General features: G+C 41.1%; 2 protein-coding genes across 10 annotated transcripts in view; one reads left to right on the forward strand and one right to left on the reverse strand.

Annotated features, from left to right (window-relative positions):
* Positions 1-33: 33 nt before the first annotated feature.
* Positions 34-18,579, reverse strand: LOC109549309 (uncharacterized protein C2orf15). Of its 5 annotated transcripts, XR_012325578.1 has the most exons (4): positions 17,950-18,579; positions 17,402-17,516; positions 1,857-1,910; positions 34-1,735 (listed from the first exon to the last, which is right to left on the reverse strand). XR_012325578.1 is itself a non-coding variant. In XM_073791062.1 (3 exons), exon 3 carries the CDS (start codon positions 5,633-5,635, stop codon positions 5,360-5,362), a length of 276 nt encoding a protein of 91 aa, XP_073647163.1. In that variant the 5' UTR covers positions 5,636-5,702; positions 17,402-17,516; positions 18,067-18,531; the 3' UTR covers positions 1,946-5,359. The 5 variants fall into 5 exon arrangements, 4 of the variants coding, with proteins under 4 accessions (XP_073647163.1, XP_073647161.1, XP_073647162.1 ...); XM_073791062.1 differs by lacking the exons at positions 34-1,735; positions 1,857-1,910 and adding an exon at positions 1,946-5,702 and having other exon boundaries at positions 18,067-18,531; XM_073791060.1 differs by lacking the exons at positions 34-1,735; positions 1,857-1,910 and adding an exon at positions 1,946-5,702 and having other exon boundaries at positions 17,950-18,531.
* Positions 18,324-18,942, forward strand: part of TSGA10 (testis specific 10) — a 106,628-nt gene continuing 106,009 nt past the window's right edge. For 2 of the 5 annotated variants that reach the window (XM_019931173.3, XM_019931175.3), the window contains exon 1: positions 18,785-18,937. In XM_019931173.3, the coding sequence (XP_019786732.1) occupies positions 18,881-18,937 (57 nt within the window). In that variant the 5' untranslated portion in view covers positions 18,785-18,880. Of the gene's footprint in view, positions 18,344-18,784; positions 18,938-18,942 lie in introns of those variants that run through there. The other 3 variants (XM_019931181.3, XM_019931190.3, XM_073791056.1) reach the window with 3 other exon arrangements.

Genomic DNA, 18,942 nt, shown 5'->3' on the forward strand with positions numbered 1-18,942 from the left:
CGAGCTGGCGCCGAGCCAGAGACGCCGCCCACGTTCGAATAATAGTATCAATAATATCGAAAGTCCTAGAGCCCCAGGGCAGATGGAGGTTCCCCGCGTGACAGCCCAGAGCGTTACCGGGGAACAGGTAGGAGCGGGGTTGAGTCAGTCTGGAGGGGAGCCCGCCTGGTACCCAGAGCAGTCGGGTCGGATGTTCTTTACTGAACATCCAGGCATTGCGCGGGGCTTTGCACGTCTCATAGTCCAAAGGGCAGGCAACTCCACTTGGAAGGGGACGAAACTAAAATCGGTTTTAAAAGATAAATGGCATTTAAAGGAATAAATGCTGGTATTCCCAATACAGGGACAGGTAGGAAGGAGTGGGTCGGAGAACAAACACACTGAGCGCAATGAACGTTACCACTCGGGGTGTCCCTCGGTGCAGCTGGCAAGAAAATCCTTGTGGCTTAGCCAGATGGGAAATTCCCCCGTCAGGCAAAGTTCCAAGTAACTATAGCTGCGTAACAAACTGCCTCAAACGCCAGTGGCTTAACACAACGATTTATTCTAACATTTATATGGTCAAGGCTTGCTCACGTGGCTTCCTTCATTCAGCACAGGTTGGCTGAGCGGGGAGGTCCAGGACGGCCTTATTCACGCCTTTGGCGGCTGGTGCTGGCTGGCTGATGGGGCACCTCCGTTCAGCGCTAGCCTTGGAAGGAGCACTTTGGCCACATTCTGTTGACCAAAGCACCAGCAAAGGCAGCCCAGAGTCAAGGGGTGGAGAAATGGACCCCACCTCTTGATGAGAGGAGCCCAAAGAATTTGTGGTCATCTGTTTCAGGCTTCCACAGAAATCAATCTCTTTTGGCTTAGAATAGAAACCATCAAGACTTGCATCTTGGAGTAAGAAGCATCCAGTGTTCACAATTTGGTGATGCCGATACAATGACCAGGGCTCCATATAAAGCTACAATAAAGACACACAGTGGCTCCTTATTTATTTACTATTACCCTCTTGAAGTCACTCTAGTCTTTCTTGGATTATGCAGGTGGGAATGGATTCTGTGCAGTTAGTCCCAGTAGTTTTCCAAGTTATCATTAAAAAGAGCCACGCAATTCTCTTGCCCTTTGCTTATAGTACATCTTTCTAAATTCCATTTCTCTGGAATCTGAGGTGGTACAATTTCCGCCCCCCCGCAATTTCCTACCGAAGTGTTTTTCAAGAATGGATCCGTCCTCCCTGCTCCTAGACTTCCACCCTGTGGTTATCTTAACCCCTCTCCTACTTCTTCAGCTTCTCCACTGGATCCTTCTTCTGCTGACACTCAAACACGACCTCCATCTCATCTTCCATCTCTCATGCTGTCTACTCCCCTTCAGAGTTGAGCTTCTTTGTGGAGTTGCTACACATCCAGTATCCACTTCCTCACTTCCCATTCGTTTTTTAACCTACTCCAACATAGATTCTGTCCTGGTGTTCCATCAAAAGTGCTTTTTGCAGGGTGAGCAACATGGGTGAAGATGATCAAAATGTACAAACTTCCAGTTATAAGATAAGTAAGTCCTGGAGATGTAAATGTACAGCATGGTGACTATAAAAATACCGTACTGTATACTTGAAAGTTGCTAAGTGAATATATCTTAAAAGTTCTCATCACAAGGAAAAAAAAAAAAACTATGTGTTGATAGATGTTAACTTCTTACAGTGATCACTTTGCAATATATACGAAATCATTATGTTGCACACCTGGAACTAATATAATGGCATATGTCAATTATATATCAATTTTTAAAATTTATTTTAAAAATAATAAAATTATTTAAATCATTAAAAAACTATTCAGGGATGATGGAGAATTAGGTCAGCTACTTACTCTCAAATGGTTGGGAGGAGAGGGAAAGGCCTTTGTACCATGCTTGCAACTTTGCTGTAAATTTGAGATTGTTTCAAAATAAAAGGAAAATAATATATGTTAGTTGTCTGGCATTGTAATAAAGACTGTGAGCACCCCACCCAGGTCCCCTTTACCCTTAATTCATCATCCATTCTCCAGCTGGTGTGAATGAAGGAGCTAGCAGGCACAGGCACACCAGAGTGATTCACCCTGCATCCCTGCCCACCAGCCTCCCCACTTTGGCTTGGAGGTGGCAACCGATGCCTGACTGGCCTAGCGCTGCAATAGTCCCACCCCTTGCCTCAAAGTGGGACAGTGGGACAACTCTGCAGTATGATCCCTCCAGAGCACCCTGTGAGTCAGGCCATGAATTTATTTGAGTGCTCATTCTTCGTTGATTCCTTCTGCTTCCCTGACTCCCTTACAGGCTTACCTTAAAGAGCACACTCTCAAAAATCATGTGCATCTGGGTCCTTGTCTCAAGCAGCTTCTAGGGAATCTCAACTAAACCAGTTACACAACAGCTCAGTAAATGATAACTATTATTACTGGCATCAATGACAACACCATTAGATGCAATACCAATGCATGTATTATAGGTCTTATAGGTATGTTGAATCTAAGGTCTCCTAACATCCTTATTTCTCCTGAACTATATTATTTTTATATGGAAAGTTTCTCATCAGAAGCAACGGTAGAACTCTGAAAAATGTTCACTTTAGGATTCTTCTTGTAGAATTCTTCCATAAAACAAACACCTAAGTGAGGCTGTTGTTCTGATTAAACTTATTCCATTCTACCCCTTCCAGGAAGTATTTGTGGATTTCCATTCCCAGGTGTGCTGCTAAAACTATGGCTTCGCTTGGATTTTGGGATTCCAATTCTCTGATGTCTTAGCAGCAATAGTTCTCAATCAGAGTAATTAATGCTTGCATTTGTTATCATCTCAATGACTGGATTGTGCTACAACATTTGACATCCTGCAATGCCCGGGGCATCACATACAATGAAGGACATCCCAAATTCAGTGTCCAACACACTATCAAATGTCCTGTTGGACATTCATGGAGGTGAAAAACCAGTCTGTAAATATTTGAGCCAAGTCCCTATTAAAGAAAAAAGTGGTTTTGCTAAGGTCACTAGTGCCATTCATGTTGCTAGATCCAGTGGACCTTTCAAGTCCTCATCTACCATTTCAGTTGACTGCCTCCACCTTAAAGACTTCTGTGGGCAATCTTGACATTATCCTGTCTTGGTTTTCCACCAACTCTGCCAACTCTTCAGTGCCCTTAGCCAGCTCCCCCTGCGCTGACCAGCTACACCAACTCTACCAACTCTTCAGTCCCCTTAGGCAGCTCCCCCTGCGTTGACCAGCTCCACCAACTCTGCCAACTCTTCAGTCCCCTTAGCCAGCTCCCCATGCGCTGACCAGCTCCACCAACTCTGCCAACTCTTCAGTCCCCTTAGCCAGCTCCCCCTGTGCTGCCCAGCTCCTAAGTGTTGTAGTTGCTTTATCTCACACTATACATCCACCATAAGCAACCTCTTTCGTTCCCATAGCTTTAGATACCATTCTGTATACAACTTCACAATTTGTATTTTTTCATTCCATACATAGGACTGTCTGCCTTAGAAACAGGTATGCCCAAAACCCATGCTCCCAAGCTCTTTCCCCCAGGGAACCTCCATGCATCTAGCTTTTTTTGTTGTGTTTTTTTTTTTTTTTTTACTAGAAATCCTTTCATTTTCCTCATTTCCCACTTTAAGACCATCAGTCTGCCCTGCCAAACTTCACCTGGACTCTGTCCCCTTCTCGATATACCTCGACCATCACCATCACCTCACTTGGACAACCATGTCCCTGCAAAAGCTATACATGTCACATCCTCAGAGAAGCCTTCCTAGTTCCCACAATTAAAAATCAAGTGTAGGGCTTCCCTGGTGGTGCAGTGGTTGAGAGTCCGCCTGCCGATGCAGGGGACACGTGTTCGTGCCCCGGTCCAGGAAGATCCCACATGCCGCAGAGCGGCTGTGCCCGTGAGCCATGGCCGCTGAGCCTGCGTGTCTGGAGCCTGCGCTCCTTAACGGGAGAGGCCACAACAGTGAGAGGCCCGCGTACCACAAAAAAAAAAAAAATAAATAAATAAATCAAGTGTATGTGTTATGTCTCCTCTTCTGTCTCTCTGAAATTTAACTTTTTCTTCATGGCACATCACAATTTGTATCATATAATTACTGTCTGACGTTCTACCTTCCCTGGTAGACAGACAGTAAGCACTATGAAGGTAGTGGTAATTTATTCACCACTGTATCCTGAGCACCAAGCACAGTGCCAGGCTAGGTGAACAAATGAATGATTTGTGTATTTTTTCTCTCCCAAAGAATTATATTCTATAAATGATAAAGAGCATTATCTTAGTGGCTTACATCCCATTCAATGTTTTTTTTTTTTTTTTTTTTTAACTCTACAAATACGTGACATCTGTTTGGTTTTTTTCTGATTTACAAAATATTTCTTCTCCTAAAAGAAGATGCCTTTTCCTCTTTGAATATGCCTTTTTCCTTTATGAATATTAAGGAGATTACTCAATTGAGCATTAGAGATCACCAGTAAATATTAAAGTACAGGAAAATGTTCAAACCATACATAATAGAAATATTTATAGGTCACTGTTTGTCCAGACACACATGGTTTTTAACTTCAGCTTACATTACTTGGGACAATACTGCTGTTTCAAACTACTAGCTGTTTTAATAAGAATGGCAAACTGATATATACAAAACAAGAATTTTTTTTAACAACTAAGCTGTTTTATTATATTAAATATTGGTGGTATAAAATGGTAACATCTGCAAGATAAATTATTACACTTAGAAAAAACTGTTTTGTGAACTCTGAAATGAATTCCACGTGGGTGAAAAAAAAGTTTTAAAAGGATGATTTGAAATGTGAAATGCTTCTCAAGGTACATAATTTACTGGTCTTTGAGTTTAGCTGCCAGTGATCTTTAACAGAACAGACATGAAAAAATGCAATAAGATAAAGTATTCTAAAGCAAAATCCCTAACTGGAATTTCAACATACAAAATCAGTACACCAGAAATCATGTGAAATACTGATGTCAAATTGTTTGGGCACTGTTTTTTGGGTTTTTGATCACTTGTTAGAGAAATACATTATAATTAAAATGTTTTGGTGCCATTTAAATACTGTTACACAAAAACTCTGATTTTTTGACAAGGACAGAATGTAATACCAGAGAAATCTTCTTTGAATTTTGGAAAGCTTCTTCTCTCTAAAGCAACTTTTCTGAATATGTATCATCAAAAAGTGCAATCTACAGTGATTCATAAATAGTGAAAAATAAGCAATCGTCTTCCTTCATTTTGTTAGGTTTTCATAATAAGGTTACGTTCTCATTCAACAGGCCCTCTTAGTCAAAACCAATTTTTGGTTTCTTTGGTAACATACACAAATAACTTCATTCCACATCTATCATTTCTATTCCATCACTTTCTTTAACATACACCACTGAACCCAAGGCTTTCTCCGAAAGAGATCCTGTGCCAGTATCTTTGCTCCTTGTAAAGTTTTCTTGGTTTGTGTCTTCTAATCTTATTTTCTTGGTGTTTTGAAATAACTGAGTCACTGGTTCCAATTTGCTTTTCTCAGTCCCTTGCATTAAGTGATCATCCACTTTTGAATCCATACGCATAGCAGATACCTGAGTAGCAGATTTACTAAGAGAAAATCCCATTGGGACAGCTGAATAGAAATAGTTTGCAGGTCCCTCTTTAAGTAGTGGAGACGTTTCTTCAACTTGACTGCTTGGGGAAAAAATTGTTACAAGTGAATACAGCGGGAATTTCAACTAACGTCATGGCAATGTTTGTTTTAATGAAATTTCATGGTGATGATGCTAAAAATATAAAGTAAAATCGCCTTCCACCTCTCAGTGTTTACATTTTCTTTGTGGAAGGGTTTGCTGGTTCTACAGATTCTCCGAAAGTCTTTTTATTAAAAGGAATTTCCTAGATGTTACCTTTCATCACCTTGCAGAAAATAATAGAACTTCTCTACTTAGTCCTGCCTAACATTCTTATTATCAAAAACTTTTAATTTATTATTAATGGATTAAAGAAATAATTACTGAAGGCCAAACACTCTGCTAGGTGTTCTGGAAAAAAAAAAAAGCTGCCCAAACAACTGTAAACATTTACACACGTAATAATACACTATCAAAATAATGAAGGAAAAACTGACAGAAATGAAGGGAGAAATAGACAGTTCTACAATAATAGTTGGAGATTTCAAAACTGAACTGTCAATAATGGAGAGAACAACCAGACAGGACACAAGTAAGGAAATAGAGGATTTAAACAACACAATAAACTGACTAGAGCTAACAAACACATGCAGAACACTCCGCCCAACAACAACAGGATACATATTCTTCTCAAGGGGACATTTTCCAGGATAGACCATATGTTAGGCCACAAATTAAGTCTCAGTAGATTTAAAAAGATGGATATCATACAAAGTATGGATATCATACAAAGTATCTTCTCTGACCACAACGGGATGAAGTCAGAAATCAACAACAGAAGTAAAACAGGAAAATTCACATATTTGTGGAAATTAAACAGTATACTCTTAAACAACCAATGGATCAAAGAAATCACAAGGGAAATTTTAAAAAATACTTAGAGATGAAGATAAACAAAAACACAACATATCAAACTTACGGGATGAAGCAAAATCAGTACTAAGGGGGGAATTTATAGTTATAAATACTTGCATTAAAAAAACAAGGAAGATCTCAAATCAACAAACTTTACCGCTTAATGAACTAGAAAAAGAAGAAGAAACTAAACCCATTACTAGCAGAAGGAAGGAAACAATAAAGACTAGAGCAGAGATAAATGGAGTAGAGAACAGAAAAGCAATAGAGGATAATCAATTAAACCAAAAGTAGTTTTTGAAAAGAGCAACAAAATTGACAAACTACCTCGATGGACTGAGAAAACTCAAATTACTAAATCAGAAATGAAAGGGGACATTACTACTGATTCTACAGAAATAAAAAGTATTATAAGAGAGTGCTATGAACAATTGTATGCCAACAAATTGGATATCCTAGCTGAATGGACAAATTCCTAGAAACGCAAAACCTACCAAGACTAAGTCAATAAGAAACGAAAATCTGAATAGACCTATGACTGCTCAGACCATTCAGTGGGGGAAAGGGCAGCCTTTTCAACAAAATGTGCTGGGAAAACTGGATATCCACACGCAGAAGAATGAAGTTGGACCCTTACCTAATACCATATACAAAAACTAACGCAAGATGGATCAAAGACCTAAATGTAAGACCTAAAGCTCTAACTCTTAAAAGAAAACATAAGGCAAAATCTTCCTGATGGATTTGCAATGATTTGAATACACCACCAAAGGCAGAGGCAACAAAAGAAAAAATAGACAAGTTGGAACTTACGAGAATATATAAATTTTGTGCATTAATAGACACGAGACTATAAAGGCAACCCACAGAAGGAGAAAATATTTGCAAACCATATATATGATAAGGGACTAATACCCAGAATATACAGAGAACTGAAACTCAACAACAACAAAATAATCCAATTCAAAATTTGGCAAAGGACTTGAATAGCCATTTCTCCAGAGAAGATATATGAATGGCCAACAATTACATGAAAAAATGCTCATCATCACTAATAATTAGGGAAATTCAGATCACAGCTACCAATTAGATACAGCCTCACAACCATTAGGATAGCTACTATTAAAAAAAAAACAGAAAATAACAAGTGTTGTTGAGGATGTGGAGAAATTCAAACCTTTTTTTAAAAAAATTAATTAATTATTTTTGGCTGCATTGGGTCTTCATTGCTGCGCACGGCCTTTCTCTAGTTGCAGCGAGTGGGGGCTACTCTTCATTGTGGTGCACGGGCTTCTCATTGTGGTGGCTTCTCTTGTTGCAGAGCACAGGCTCTAGGCACGCAGCCTTCAGTAGTTGTGGCTTGTGGGCTCTAGAGCACAGGCTCAGGAGCTGTGGTGCATGGGCTTAGTTGCTCCGCGGCATGTGGGATCTTCCCAGACCAGGGCTCGAAACCGTGTCCCCTGCATTGGCAGGCGGATTCTTAACCACTGCGCCACCAGGGAACCCCGACATTCAAACCTTTATGCACTATTGGTGAGAATGTTCAATGGTACAGCTACTGTGGAAAACAGTGTGGCAGTTCCTCAAATAATTAAAAATAGAATTACCATACGATCCAGCAAACCAACTTCTGGGTTTTGAAGACATATTTGTACACCCATGTACAAATAACATAAGCTATTATTCACAATAGCTAAAATGTGGAAGCAACTCAAGTGTCCAACGATGGATCATAGGTAAGCAAAATGTTGTATATAAATATGATGAAATAGTCAGCATTAAAAAGGAGGAAATTCTGCAATATGCTACAACGTGATGAACCTTGAACACATTACGCTAAGTGAAATAACTCATAAAGACAAATACTGTATGACTCTACTTACATGAGGTAGCTAGAAGTCAAAATCATAGAGACAGAAAGTAGAATGATGGTTGCCATGGGGAGGTGTTGTTTAAGGGGTATAGACTTTCAATTTTACAAGATGAAAAGAGTCCTGGAGATAAATGGTGGTGATGACAGCACAAAATTATGAATATATTTAATACACTGAACTATACACCTAAGAATGGCTAAGATACTACATTTTATGTTACATGTATTTTACCACAATACAAAAAACTAACGAAAAAAAAAAGATGTCCAATAAAGAAACAGTACCTTTTATTACCAATGCCCAATCTGCTTAGAGAGATGAGCATGCAACATGGAGGGAGGGGCTTGGAAAGGTTGTGAAAGGAGGGGGCCTATGTCAGGGTTGGGCTTTGAAAGATGGTCAGGAATTTGGTAAGCAGAGTTGACCAGGATGGCAGAAGGGACCAGAGCTTGTTACAGAACAGTGATCTACTGAAGAAGCTCTAGCAGCAACTTGAGATCTGGAACCCACTCCACAGCTGTGAATGAAAGCACTTACTCACCTTTTAGAATGTATTTCTTTAATATTTAGGTACTGGAGTTATCTTTTATCAGTTTACAATTCCATCCCCATCAAGCCCTAATCATTTACTGACAGAAGATTTCTAAAGATATCATCTTGAAACCCTGTTTATCCATATTCGTGATTGAATATCAGTGTTTAATCTGTAACAGAACAGAGTCCAGAGTCTACAGTAGTATCCTAAACATAGTAGTTAATCAAATGTTGTTAGTATAACAAATACCTGTTTCTTAGATTTGGAAATTGAAGATGAATTTTTTTCTCATCAAGTGAATATCCAATACTACCTTCAAATGAGTAAAAGTGAGTTTATTCTGTTATTTGGTTCCTCCTCTTTGATTATTTAAAAAGGAAACACTCCTCTCAAAAATGTATAAGTTGGGGCTTCCCTGGTGGCACAGTGGTTGAGAGTCCGCCTGTCGATGCAGGGGACATGGGTTCGTGCCCGGGTCCGGGAAGATCCCACATGCCGCGGAGCTGCTGGGCCCGTGAGCCATGGCTGCTGAGCCTGAGCGTCCGGAGCCTGTGCTCTGCAATGGGAGAGGCCACAACAGTGAGAGGCCCACGTACCGCAAAAAAAAAAAAAAAAAAGCATAAGTTGAATCTAATCATGAGGAAACAATCAGATAAACCCAAATTGAGAGACATTATATAAAATAAATAACCCGTACTCAAAAATGTCAATGTATGAAAGACAAAGAGAAGTTGAGGAACTGCTCCAGATTAAAGGGTACTAAAGAGACATGATTTCCAAATGTAGTCAATGATCCTGAATTGGGAGGTGGGGTGGGCTGGAACGTGGAGGAAATGTACTACAAAGGCCATTTCTTGGACAATTGGACAATTTGAATATGGATGGTTTATTAGATAATAATGTTGCATCACTGTTAAATCCCCTGATTGGGATAATTGTATTGTGGTTATATTAGTGAATGTCCTTGGTCTCAGGAGATAACATGCTGACATAGGGGCAAAGGATCATATCTACAACTTTCTTTCAAATTATCTAGTAAGAGATAGATACAGAGAGAAAGTAACATATGCAAAATGTTAATGACTCTAGGTGGGAAAGGATAAAAAATTCTTCAGTATATTATTTTTGCTAAACTTCTATATGTTTAAAACTTTTTCAAAATACAAAGTTAAAAAAAAAATTAAAGGGACTTCCCTGTGGTGGTACAGTGGTTAAGACTCCGCACTCCCAATGCAGGGGGCCCGGGTTCGATCCCTGGTCAGGGAACTAGATCCCACGTGCTTGCTGCAACTAACAGTTCACATGCCACAACTAAGGAGCCCATGTGCCACAACTAAGGAGCCCGCCTGCCACAACTAAGACGTGGTGCAACCAAATTAAAAGAAAATACTAACAAAACTATAAAACATACCACATTTGAAATTGACAGAGGGTAAAATAATGGTAATGTATACAATTACCCACTAGCACATTAAACTTCATTCTAACAGAGGGACTGAGAAGGAATGAAATGCAATAGGTTAGATTTGGCCCTATGAGTCTCACCTTAACTTCTCTGGGATTTTGAGGACAGGAAGGGAGAAGAAGTCTATTGGGGGCCTCTTTGACCTAGTATTTCAGTTGCCATTCAAAGGAAATCTTGTATGCATAAGGAAGAATAAAGATCTATAAAGAGCTAAATAAATTTGGACATACACACACAAAAAGCACAGAGACTTGCCTTACCAGATTTTAAGATATGCCACAGGGCCTTCCCTGGTGGCTCAGTGGTTGAGAGTCCGCCTACCGATGCAGGGCACACAGGTTCGTGCCCTGGTCCAGGAATATCCCACATGCCACGGAGTGGCTGGGCCCTTGAGCCATGGCCACTGAGCCTGAGCGTCCAGAGCCTGTGCTCCGCAACGGGAGAGGCCACAACAGTGAGAGGCCCGCATACCGCAAAAAAAAAAAAAAAAAAAAAAATCTTCCAACAAACAAAAGTCCAGGACCAGATGGCTTCACAGGTGAATTCTATCAAACATTTAGAGAAGAGCTAACACCTATCCTTCTCAAACTCTTCCAAAAATTGCGGAGGAAGGGACATTCCCAAACTCATTCCATGAGGCCACCATCACCCTGATACCAAAACCAGACAAAGACACTACAAAAAAAGAAAATTAAAGACCAATATCACTGATGAACATAGATGCAAAAATCCTCAACAAAATACTAGCAAACAGAATCCAACAGTACATTAAAAGGATCATACACCATGATCAAGTGGGGTTTATCCCAGGGATGCAAGGATTCTTCAATATATGCAAATCAACCAGTGTGATACACCATATTAACTAATTGAAGGATAAAGACCATATGCTCATCTCAATAGATGCAGAAAAAGCTTTTGACAAAATTCAACACCCATTTTTGATAAAAACTCTCCAGAAAGTGGGCATAGCGGGAACCTACCTCAACATAATAAAGGCCGTATATGACAAACCCAGAGCAAACATCATTCTCAATGGTGAAAAACTGAAAGCATTTCCTCTAAGATCAGAAACAAGAAAAGGATGTCCACTCTCACTATGATTCAACATAGTTTTGGACGTCCTAGCCACAGCAATCAGAGAAGAAAAAGAAATGAGAGGAATACAAATTGGAAAAGAAGAAGTAAAATTGTCACTGTTTGCAGATGACATGATACTATACATAGAGAATCCTAAAGATGCTACTAGAGCTAATCAATGAATTAGGTAAAGTTGCAGGATACAAAATTAATGCACAGAAATCTCTTGCATTCCTATACACTTTAGATGAAAAATCTGAAAGAGAAATTAAGGAAACACTCCCATTTACCACTGCAACAAAAAGAATAAAATACCTAGGAATAAATCTACCTTGTGAGAAAAAAGACCTGTATGCAGAAAACTATAAGACACTGATGAAAGAAATTAAAGGTGATACCAACAGATGGAGAGATATACCATGTTCTTGGATTGGAAGAATCAATATTGTGAAAATGACTATACTACCCAAAGCAATCTATAGAGTCAATGCAATCCTTATCAAATTACCAGTGGCATTTTTTATGGAACTAGAACAAAAAATCTTAAAATTTGTATGGAGACACAAAAGACCCTGAATAGCCAAATCAGTCTTGAGGGAAAAAAACTGAGCTGGAGGAATCAAACTCCCTGACTTCAGACTATACTACAAAGCTACAGTAATCAAGACAATATGGTACTGGCACAAAAACAGAAATATAGATCAATGGAACACGATAGAAAGCCCAGAGATAAACCCACGCTCCTATGGTCAACTAATCTATGACAAAGGAGGCAAGGATATACAATGGAGAAAAGACAGTCTCTTAAATAAGTGGTGCTGGGAAAACTGGACAGCTACATGTACAAGAATGAAATTAGAACACTTCCTAACACCATACACAAAAATAAACTCAAAATGGATTAGAGACCTAAATGTAAGACCAGACACCATAAAACTCTTAGAGGAAAACATAGGAAGAACACTCTTTGACATCACAGCAAGATCTTTTTTGATCCACCTCCTAGAGTAATGGAAATAAAAACAAAAAATAAACAAATGGGACCTAATGAAACTTCAAAGCTTTTACACAGCAAAGGAAACCATAAATAAGATGAAAAGACAACCCTCAGAATGGGAGAAAATATTTGCAAATGAAGCAACCGACAAAGGATTAATCTCCAAAATATATAAACAGCTCAATATTAAAAAAACAAACAACCTACCCAAAAATGGGCAGAAGACCTAAATAGACATGTCTCCAAAAAGACATACAGATGGCCAAGAAGCACATGAAAAGCTGCTCAACATCACTACTTATTAGATAAATGCAAATCAAAACTACAATGAGGTATCACCTCACACCAGTCAGAATGGCCATCATCAGGAAATCTATAAACAACAAATGCTGTAGAGGGTGTGGAGAAAAGGGAACACTCTTGCACTGTTGGTGGGAATGTAAATCGATACAGCCACTATGGGGAACAGTATGGATGTTCCTTAAAAAACAAAATAGAATTACCATATGATCCAGCAATCCCACTACTGGGCATATACCCAGAGAAAACCATAATTCAAAAAGACACATGCACCCCAATGTTCATTGCAGCACTATTTACAATAGGCAGGTCATGGAAGCAACCTAAATGCCCATCAACAGATGAATGGATAAAGAAGATGTGGTACATATATACAATGGAATATTACTCAGCTATAAAAAGGAATGAAATTGGGTCATTTGTTGAGACGTGGATGGATCTAGAGACTGTCATACAGAGTGAAGTAAGTCAGAAAGAGAAAAACAAATATCGTATATTAACGCATATATGTGGAACCTAGAAATATGGTACAGGTGAACTGGTTTGCAGGGCAGAAATTGAGACAGAGATGTAGAGAACAAACATATGGACACCAAGGGGGAAAGCGGCGGGGCGGTGGCAGTGGTGGTGTGATGAATTGAGCGATTGGGATTGACATGTATACACTGATGTGTATGAAACTGATGACTAATAAGAACCTGCTGTATAAAAAAATAAATAAAATAAAATTCAAAAATTAAAATAAAAAAAGAAATTGTAAACAAAGTTCAGAAGACGGAGAAAGGACTGGAAGATGTGCTGTCCAAGCTGACAAGGGATTTATAGCTAAAATATAACAAGAACAACTATGAATTAACAGGGAAAAAGGAACCCCATTAGAAAAATGGGCAAAGGATACAGAGACATAATTCACCGATTGGAGAATCCCCAAAAGATAACGTGTGCATAAAGCGATGCTCAGACTTATTAGAAATCAGAGAAATGCAAGTTTGCTACCATCTGAATGGCAGATAGGTGGGTAGCACCGAATATTTAGTAGAATGCAGGAAACCTTGTGCATTGCTGATGGAGTAATTTTTAATTCCTACCTCACATTCCAAATCCAATCCTTCAGTGAATCCTGTTTCTGTTTCTACCCTTGCCTATGCCTCCCCACTGTTTGTTCTTCTAACTGTATCTGGAATGAGCCTTTTAAAACATAAGCCATATCACATCCATCCTCTGCTCAACACGCTCTAGTTACTTCCCATCACAGAGTAAAGCCAAATTCTCTACCTAACAAGTCTCCAGCTGTGGTAGGCAGAAGAATGGTCCCCAAAGAAGTCCACATCCTAATCCCCACAACCTGCGAACGTTCTGTTACATGGCAAGGGGGCATTAAGGTTGCCAATCAACCTACCTTGAGGTGGGGAGATAACCCTGGGCTAATTGGTGGCTACGAATATAATCACAAGGGTCTTTATAAGTGAGGGAGAGGGGAACCCCCTGGCGGTCCAGTGGTTAGGACTTGGCACTCTCACTGCCAAGGGCCTGGGTTCGATCCCTGGTTGGGGAACTAAGATCTCAGAAGCCACTCAGTGCAGCAAAAAAAGAAAAAAGAAGAAAAATCGAGGGAGAGACAGGAATGTCACTGTTAGAGTGATGACTGGCCATCGCTGGCTTTGAAGATAGAAGGGGACCACAAGCTAATAAGCAAAGCGGGCAGCCTGTAGCAGCTGGAAAGGCAAGAAAACAGATGCTCCCCTAGAACCTCCAGAAGGAATGCAGCCCTGCTGACATCTCAGTATTAGCCCAGTGAGATCCGTTTTGGATTCTAACCTCCAGGACTGTAAGATAATAAATTGGTGTTGCTTAAAGCTACCACGTTTGTGCCAAACTGTTACAGCAGTAATAGGAAACAGATACACCAGTAACATTCTGTCATCCCAAGCTCTTCTCCTCTCCACTCTGCCCCCCGCCCCATGACCTCATTACTGTTCCTCCAGGACATGCTTCAGGGACCTCTTCTGCTTCAGGGCCCAGGCACTGACAGTTCCCTCAGGCTGAAGCAATTTCTGAATTGCAAACCACTTCTGATGGGGATGATTAGTGGAGATAGCTGACTTCTGCTTCTGTCCAGGATGGAGTAACATGGACCAGATTTATCCTCATGCCTTAAACATCTTAAAAACAGACAAAACACATGAAGCAATGGTTTTTAGATACTGGACAATAGGTAGTACAGGAGAGTGATCCCTAAGAGAAAGGAGATAAGGTTAAGTCTTATGAGTGCTCAGGGCCTGGAAATTTTAGGTTTCATCACAAGGAAGGGGAATCCAAATTGAGTCTGGCCACTTCAGTGAACTGTGAAGACAGACTTCAGAGTTTGCAGAGGCCAAGATGGCTAGAATTTGTGGAGAGAGGGGAGAGGTGCAGCGAGAGAGCGAGCTCCAGAGATCTGCAGAAGATTCCCCACAGTTCTTTGGCTGAATACTGATCAGTGTATGTGTGTAAAAAAACTATTGAGCCCTGGGGAAAACAACACCAAAAAGGAGAAGGCAGAATAGTTCTTAGAGCCTACACAGGGCCAAGAATAGAGTTCTCACCAGTCAGAGTAGAAAGAACTCTTAATACACTGGTCATTGAATAGAGTCCTCAGAAAGGTCTTGCCTCAGTAATGGGGTCAAATTAGCCCTAAATAAAGACTATTTTGGACCTAACAAAGCTTAAAAGCAAGCTTCTAAAGCAGGTCTGTCCAACAGGACTTTTTGCAATGATGGAAATATCCTATATGGATTGTCTAATATAGTAGCCACTAGCCACGTGTGGCTGTTGGCAGGCGAGAATTCTAATACAGAACGACCGATGCAAGCTGGATGTTGGAATTTGAAATATACAGAATACAAATGAGGAACTAAACTTTAAATTTTATTTAATTTTATGAATACAAATTCAAATAGCCACATGTAGCTAGTGGTTACTATTTTCAACAGGGCAGCTCTAAAGGATCAAACTGTTTCCAAGTAAACTTGTTGCATCTCAGAAAAAAGCCTAAATATATTTAAAGAATGACCAAAACCCAAACCTCCAGCACCCAACAATGTCAAATCTGCAACACCTGGCAGCCAATAAAAACTCACCAGGCATGAAAACAAGCAGAAGAATGTAACGCATAACCAGGAGGAAAAAAATCAGTTAATAGAAACAATGCCAAGAATGAGACAGACGACAGAATTAGTATACAACAGCTATTTTAAATATATTCCATATTTCCCAAAGCATGGGCATGATGAAGTGAGAAATGAAAGACATTTAAAAAAATCAAACTGGAATCCAGAGATGAAAAATACAAATCGGACATGAAAAATATCGTGGATGGGAGTAACACCCGCCAAAGGAAAGAACAGTGAGCTTGAAAATATATCAGTACAAACTATCCAATTAAAAAAAAAATGAACAGAGCATCAGTTAGCTGCAGAACAGCAAAAACCAGCTTAACATGTGTATAATTTTTTTTTAAGGGGACCAGGGAGGTACCGAGGAAGAAAAAAGGTGAAATAGAGGTTTTTGTAGCGAAGTTTGTGAAATGGAGAAACCCGATCTCAGACTTGCACAGGAGTATCTATTACAAGGGAGAGAGCTCAGGTGCTATAAAAGGATTAGGTGGGGCAGGAGGGGGCACTTAGCACTCTTTGGGTTTCCACAGAGGGAGGAAATTTTTCACTTTCTTGGGCTGAGGGAGGAAGTCAACAGTCCTTGATAGGAAAAGAAAGGAAACTCTTCACGCCCTGGTCTAGCTTTAAAATGATCTTTTCCCTACATTCTTTTTTTTTTTTTTGCAGTACGCGGGTCTCTCAGTATTGCGGCCTCTCCCGTTGCGGAGCACAGGCTCCGGACGCGCAGGCTCAGCGGCCATGGCTCACGGGCCCAGCCGCTCCGCGGCATGCGGGATCCTCCCAGACCGGGGCCAGGGAAGCCCTTCCCTACATTCTTTCCAAAGACTCTTTAGTAACATCTACGTGGCGTACATAAATGCTTAAACTCTTCTAATTTTTTCCCTAAAGGAAGTACTTTCCTACCACCTATATTAACAATCCCCTTCTCCCCACAAGCCTTCAACTCTATCTTAGAGTTTTGAGGTTTGTACATTTTTCCCCATTTCTTTTCAATAATGCTAGATCATGAGAACATTTTATTCAAAATAATCTTAGTATTTCAAGAGGAAATGAGATTATACTTTGTTTTCCCTAAAATAACTTTTCAGGATGGTCTTTGAGAGCTCATGCTTCTTTGTAACTTATTTTATCAGTTAGGTATAATTATATTTCACAGGAAATGTATCTCTTGGGACCTCTGACTTCTTTATCTAAAATAACAGGGACACGATTTAATTTTTTAGTATCTAGCTATACTTACAAAGTATAATATATCTGAAAATATGAGAAAATGTACTGGCACAAATAACAAATAAAATGTACTGGCATAAAAAAATCAGAGCAGAGACTGGAAAAACATATGGCACATAGTTAAATGCACTTCTGTGAAATTCGTTCTAACATAAAATTTATTTATGCCTGTCAAAATACATTGTGGGAAAAAAATGAGTACTCACCTGGCAAAAACAGGAAGCGTTAGTCTCTTGAAATGTGAGATTACTTTTGAAAGACACAGGCGAATACTATACCAAGATCATCAGAGAACAGCTATGAAAACCTAGTTTATTTCATCTGTAGGAAAAGACAGGGAGATAAAGCCACCTTTAGAGTTCAGAAGTCCTTGGGTTACTTAAGAAAAGTGGAACATGTTAAACATTAAGAAATGTTTAAAGGACAATATTTCTTTTCCAGCTGAGCTCCAAAAATTTGGCAGAATAATGCAATTCTCATTCTTTTTCCCTAAAAAGTTCATTTCTTCATTTTTAGGTAATGTGGTCAATATTAACATAGTTGGATGGCCAAAAATAATATTACACCTGGTTAACTTAAATGAGTGTTCCCAGACTGAAGGCTCCTATTTGAGAGGACAAATTTAAACGGTATTAAACAGGAGCAGAATCTGTACAATATTAAATATCAAGTGATATTTCTTTTTTTTGTTAACCATGATCAGTTTTTCTTCAAAGGGGACTTGGAGAAGGCCTGGACTGGGGAGAAGGCATACCGGTCAGGAACCTGCGCTGTCATCACTAGTTCTGTCACTCCCAGATTCAACCCAGACTGGATGGTGCCTGGCGGACGGGGCTCGGGGTCCGCAGGCTCCCCAGCTGCGGGCGCTTACCGCAACAGGACGGTCTCTCCCCCGAGGCTGCAAGCAGCAGCACCCGACCGGGAGGCTCCCCGCAAACAGGCCCCTGACTGCGGCCCGAGAGCGCACCACCCTCCCAGCGCCCAAGAGCAACTCTGCGGAGTAACGAATTCACTGAACGTGGGTCCAGAATGGTACCCGATCCCTGGGGAAAATAGCACAAAAGAGCTGCAGCAAAGCAGCAGGTGTCCCAGAGCTAACTGAAGGCAGCCGGAGGGAATGGAGCCCCGCGCATGCGCATTCCACTCAGGTGCGGCCGCCGCCCCCAGGGAGTAAGGAAAAAGTCTTGGAAAAGGGGATAGCTGCTGGTTACTAGGAGACGGGACTCTCGGAGGGGTAGTCTACACGCTGCGTGGGCGTGCGCCTGCGCGGCGCGGATGAACCAGGAAGAGGCCTTATCCTCAAGCGCCCTGTAAGGCGGACAGGAGGACGTACGCGTCGCTACGTGCGTGGGTGTGCGCGCGCGGCTTGTAGTCCCCGCGAGAGGGAGGGTCGAGCCAGGTACGCGTGCGCACAGGGACTTGGGGCGCGCTGGACGGAAGCGGAGCAAAGGCTCCGGGGAGGTGGAGGACTAGTCCCCTCAGGTACAGAGCGTGAGGGCGGGGCCGACGGCGGCGGAGGCCGGCGCTAACCGTCCCCGCCTCCTTCCTGCCGGGTCCCGCCTCCCTGCGACTCCCGGGGCGGGGCCAGGTCGATTTGGGATGGGAAGGGAGAGGAAAGGGGCGGAGGATGGAGACCTCGAGGGACTTGGATCCCTGACGGAGGCGGAGTCCTGGCAGTCGCCAGGATGAGCTCCGGGGAGGATGGCAGGCCGAGAAGCCCGGGGAGGGACCCGCAGCCCCAGGTAGA

The sequence above is a fragment of the Tursiops truncatus genome, chromosome 14 (assembly GCF_011762595.2).
Source record: "Tursiops truncatus isolate mTurTru1 chromosome 14, mTurTru1.mat.Y, whole genome shotgun sequence".
Classification (NCBI taxonomy): domain Eukaryota; kingdom Metazoa; phylum Chordata; class Mammalia; order Artiodactyla; family Delphinidae; genus Tursiops; species Tursiops truncatus.

Bases quoted from the DNA above. Each gene is read 5' to 3' on its own strand.
- LOC109549309 (XM_073791062.1), bottom strand. From the start codon at position 5,635: ATGGGATTTTCTCTTAGTAAATCTGCTACTCAGGTATCTGCTATGCGT.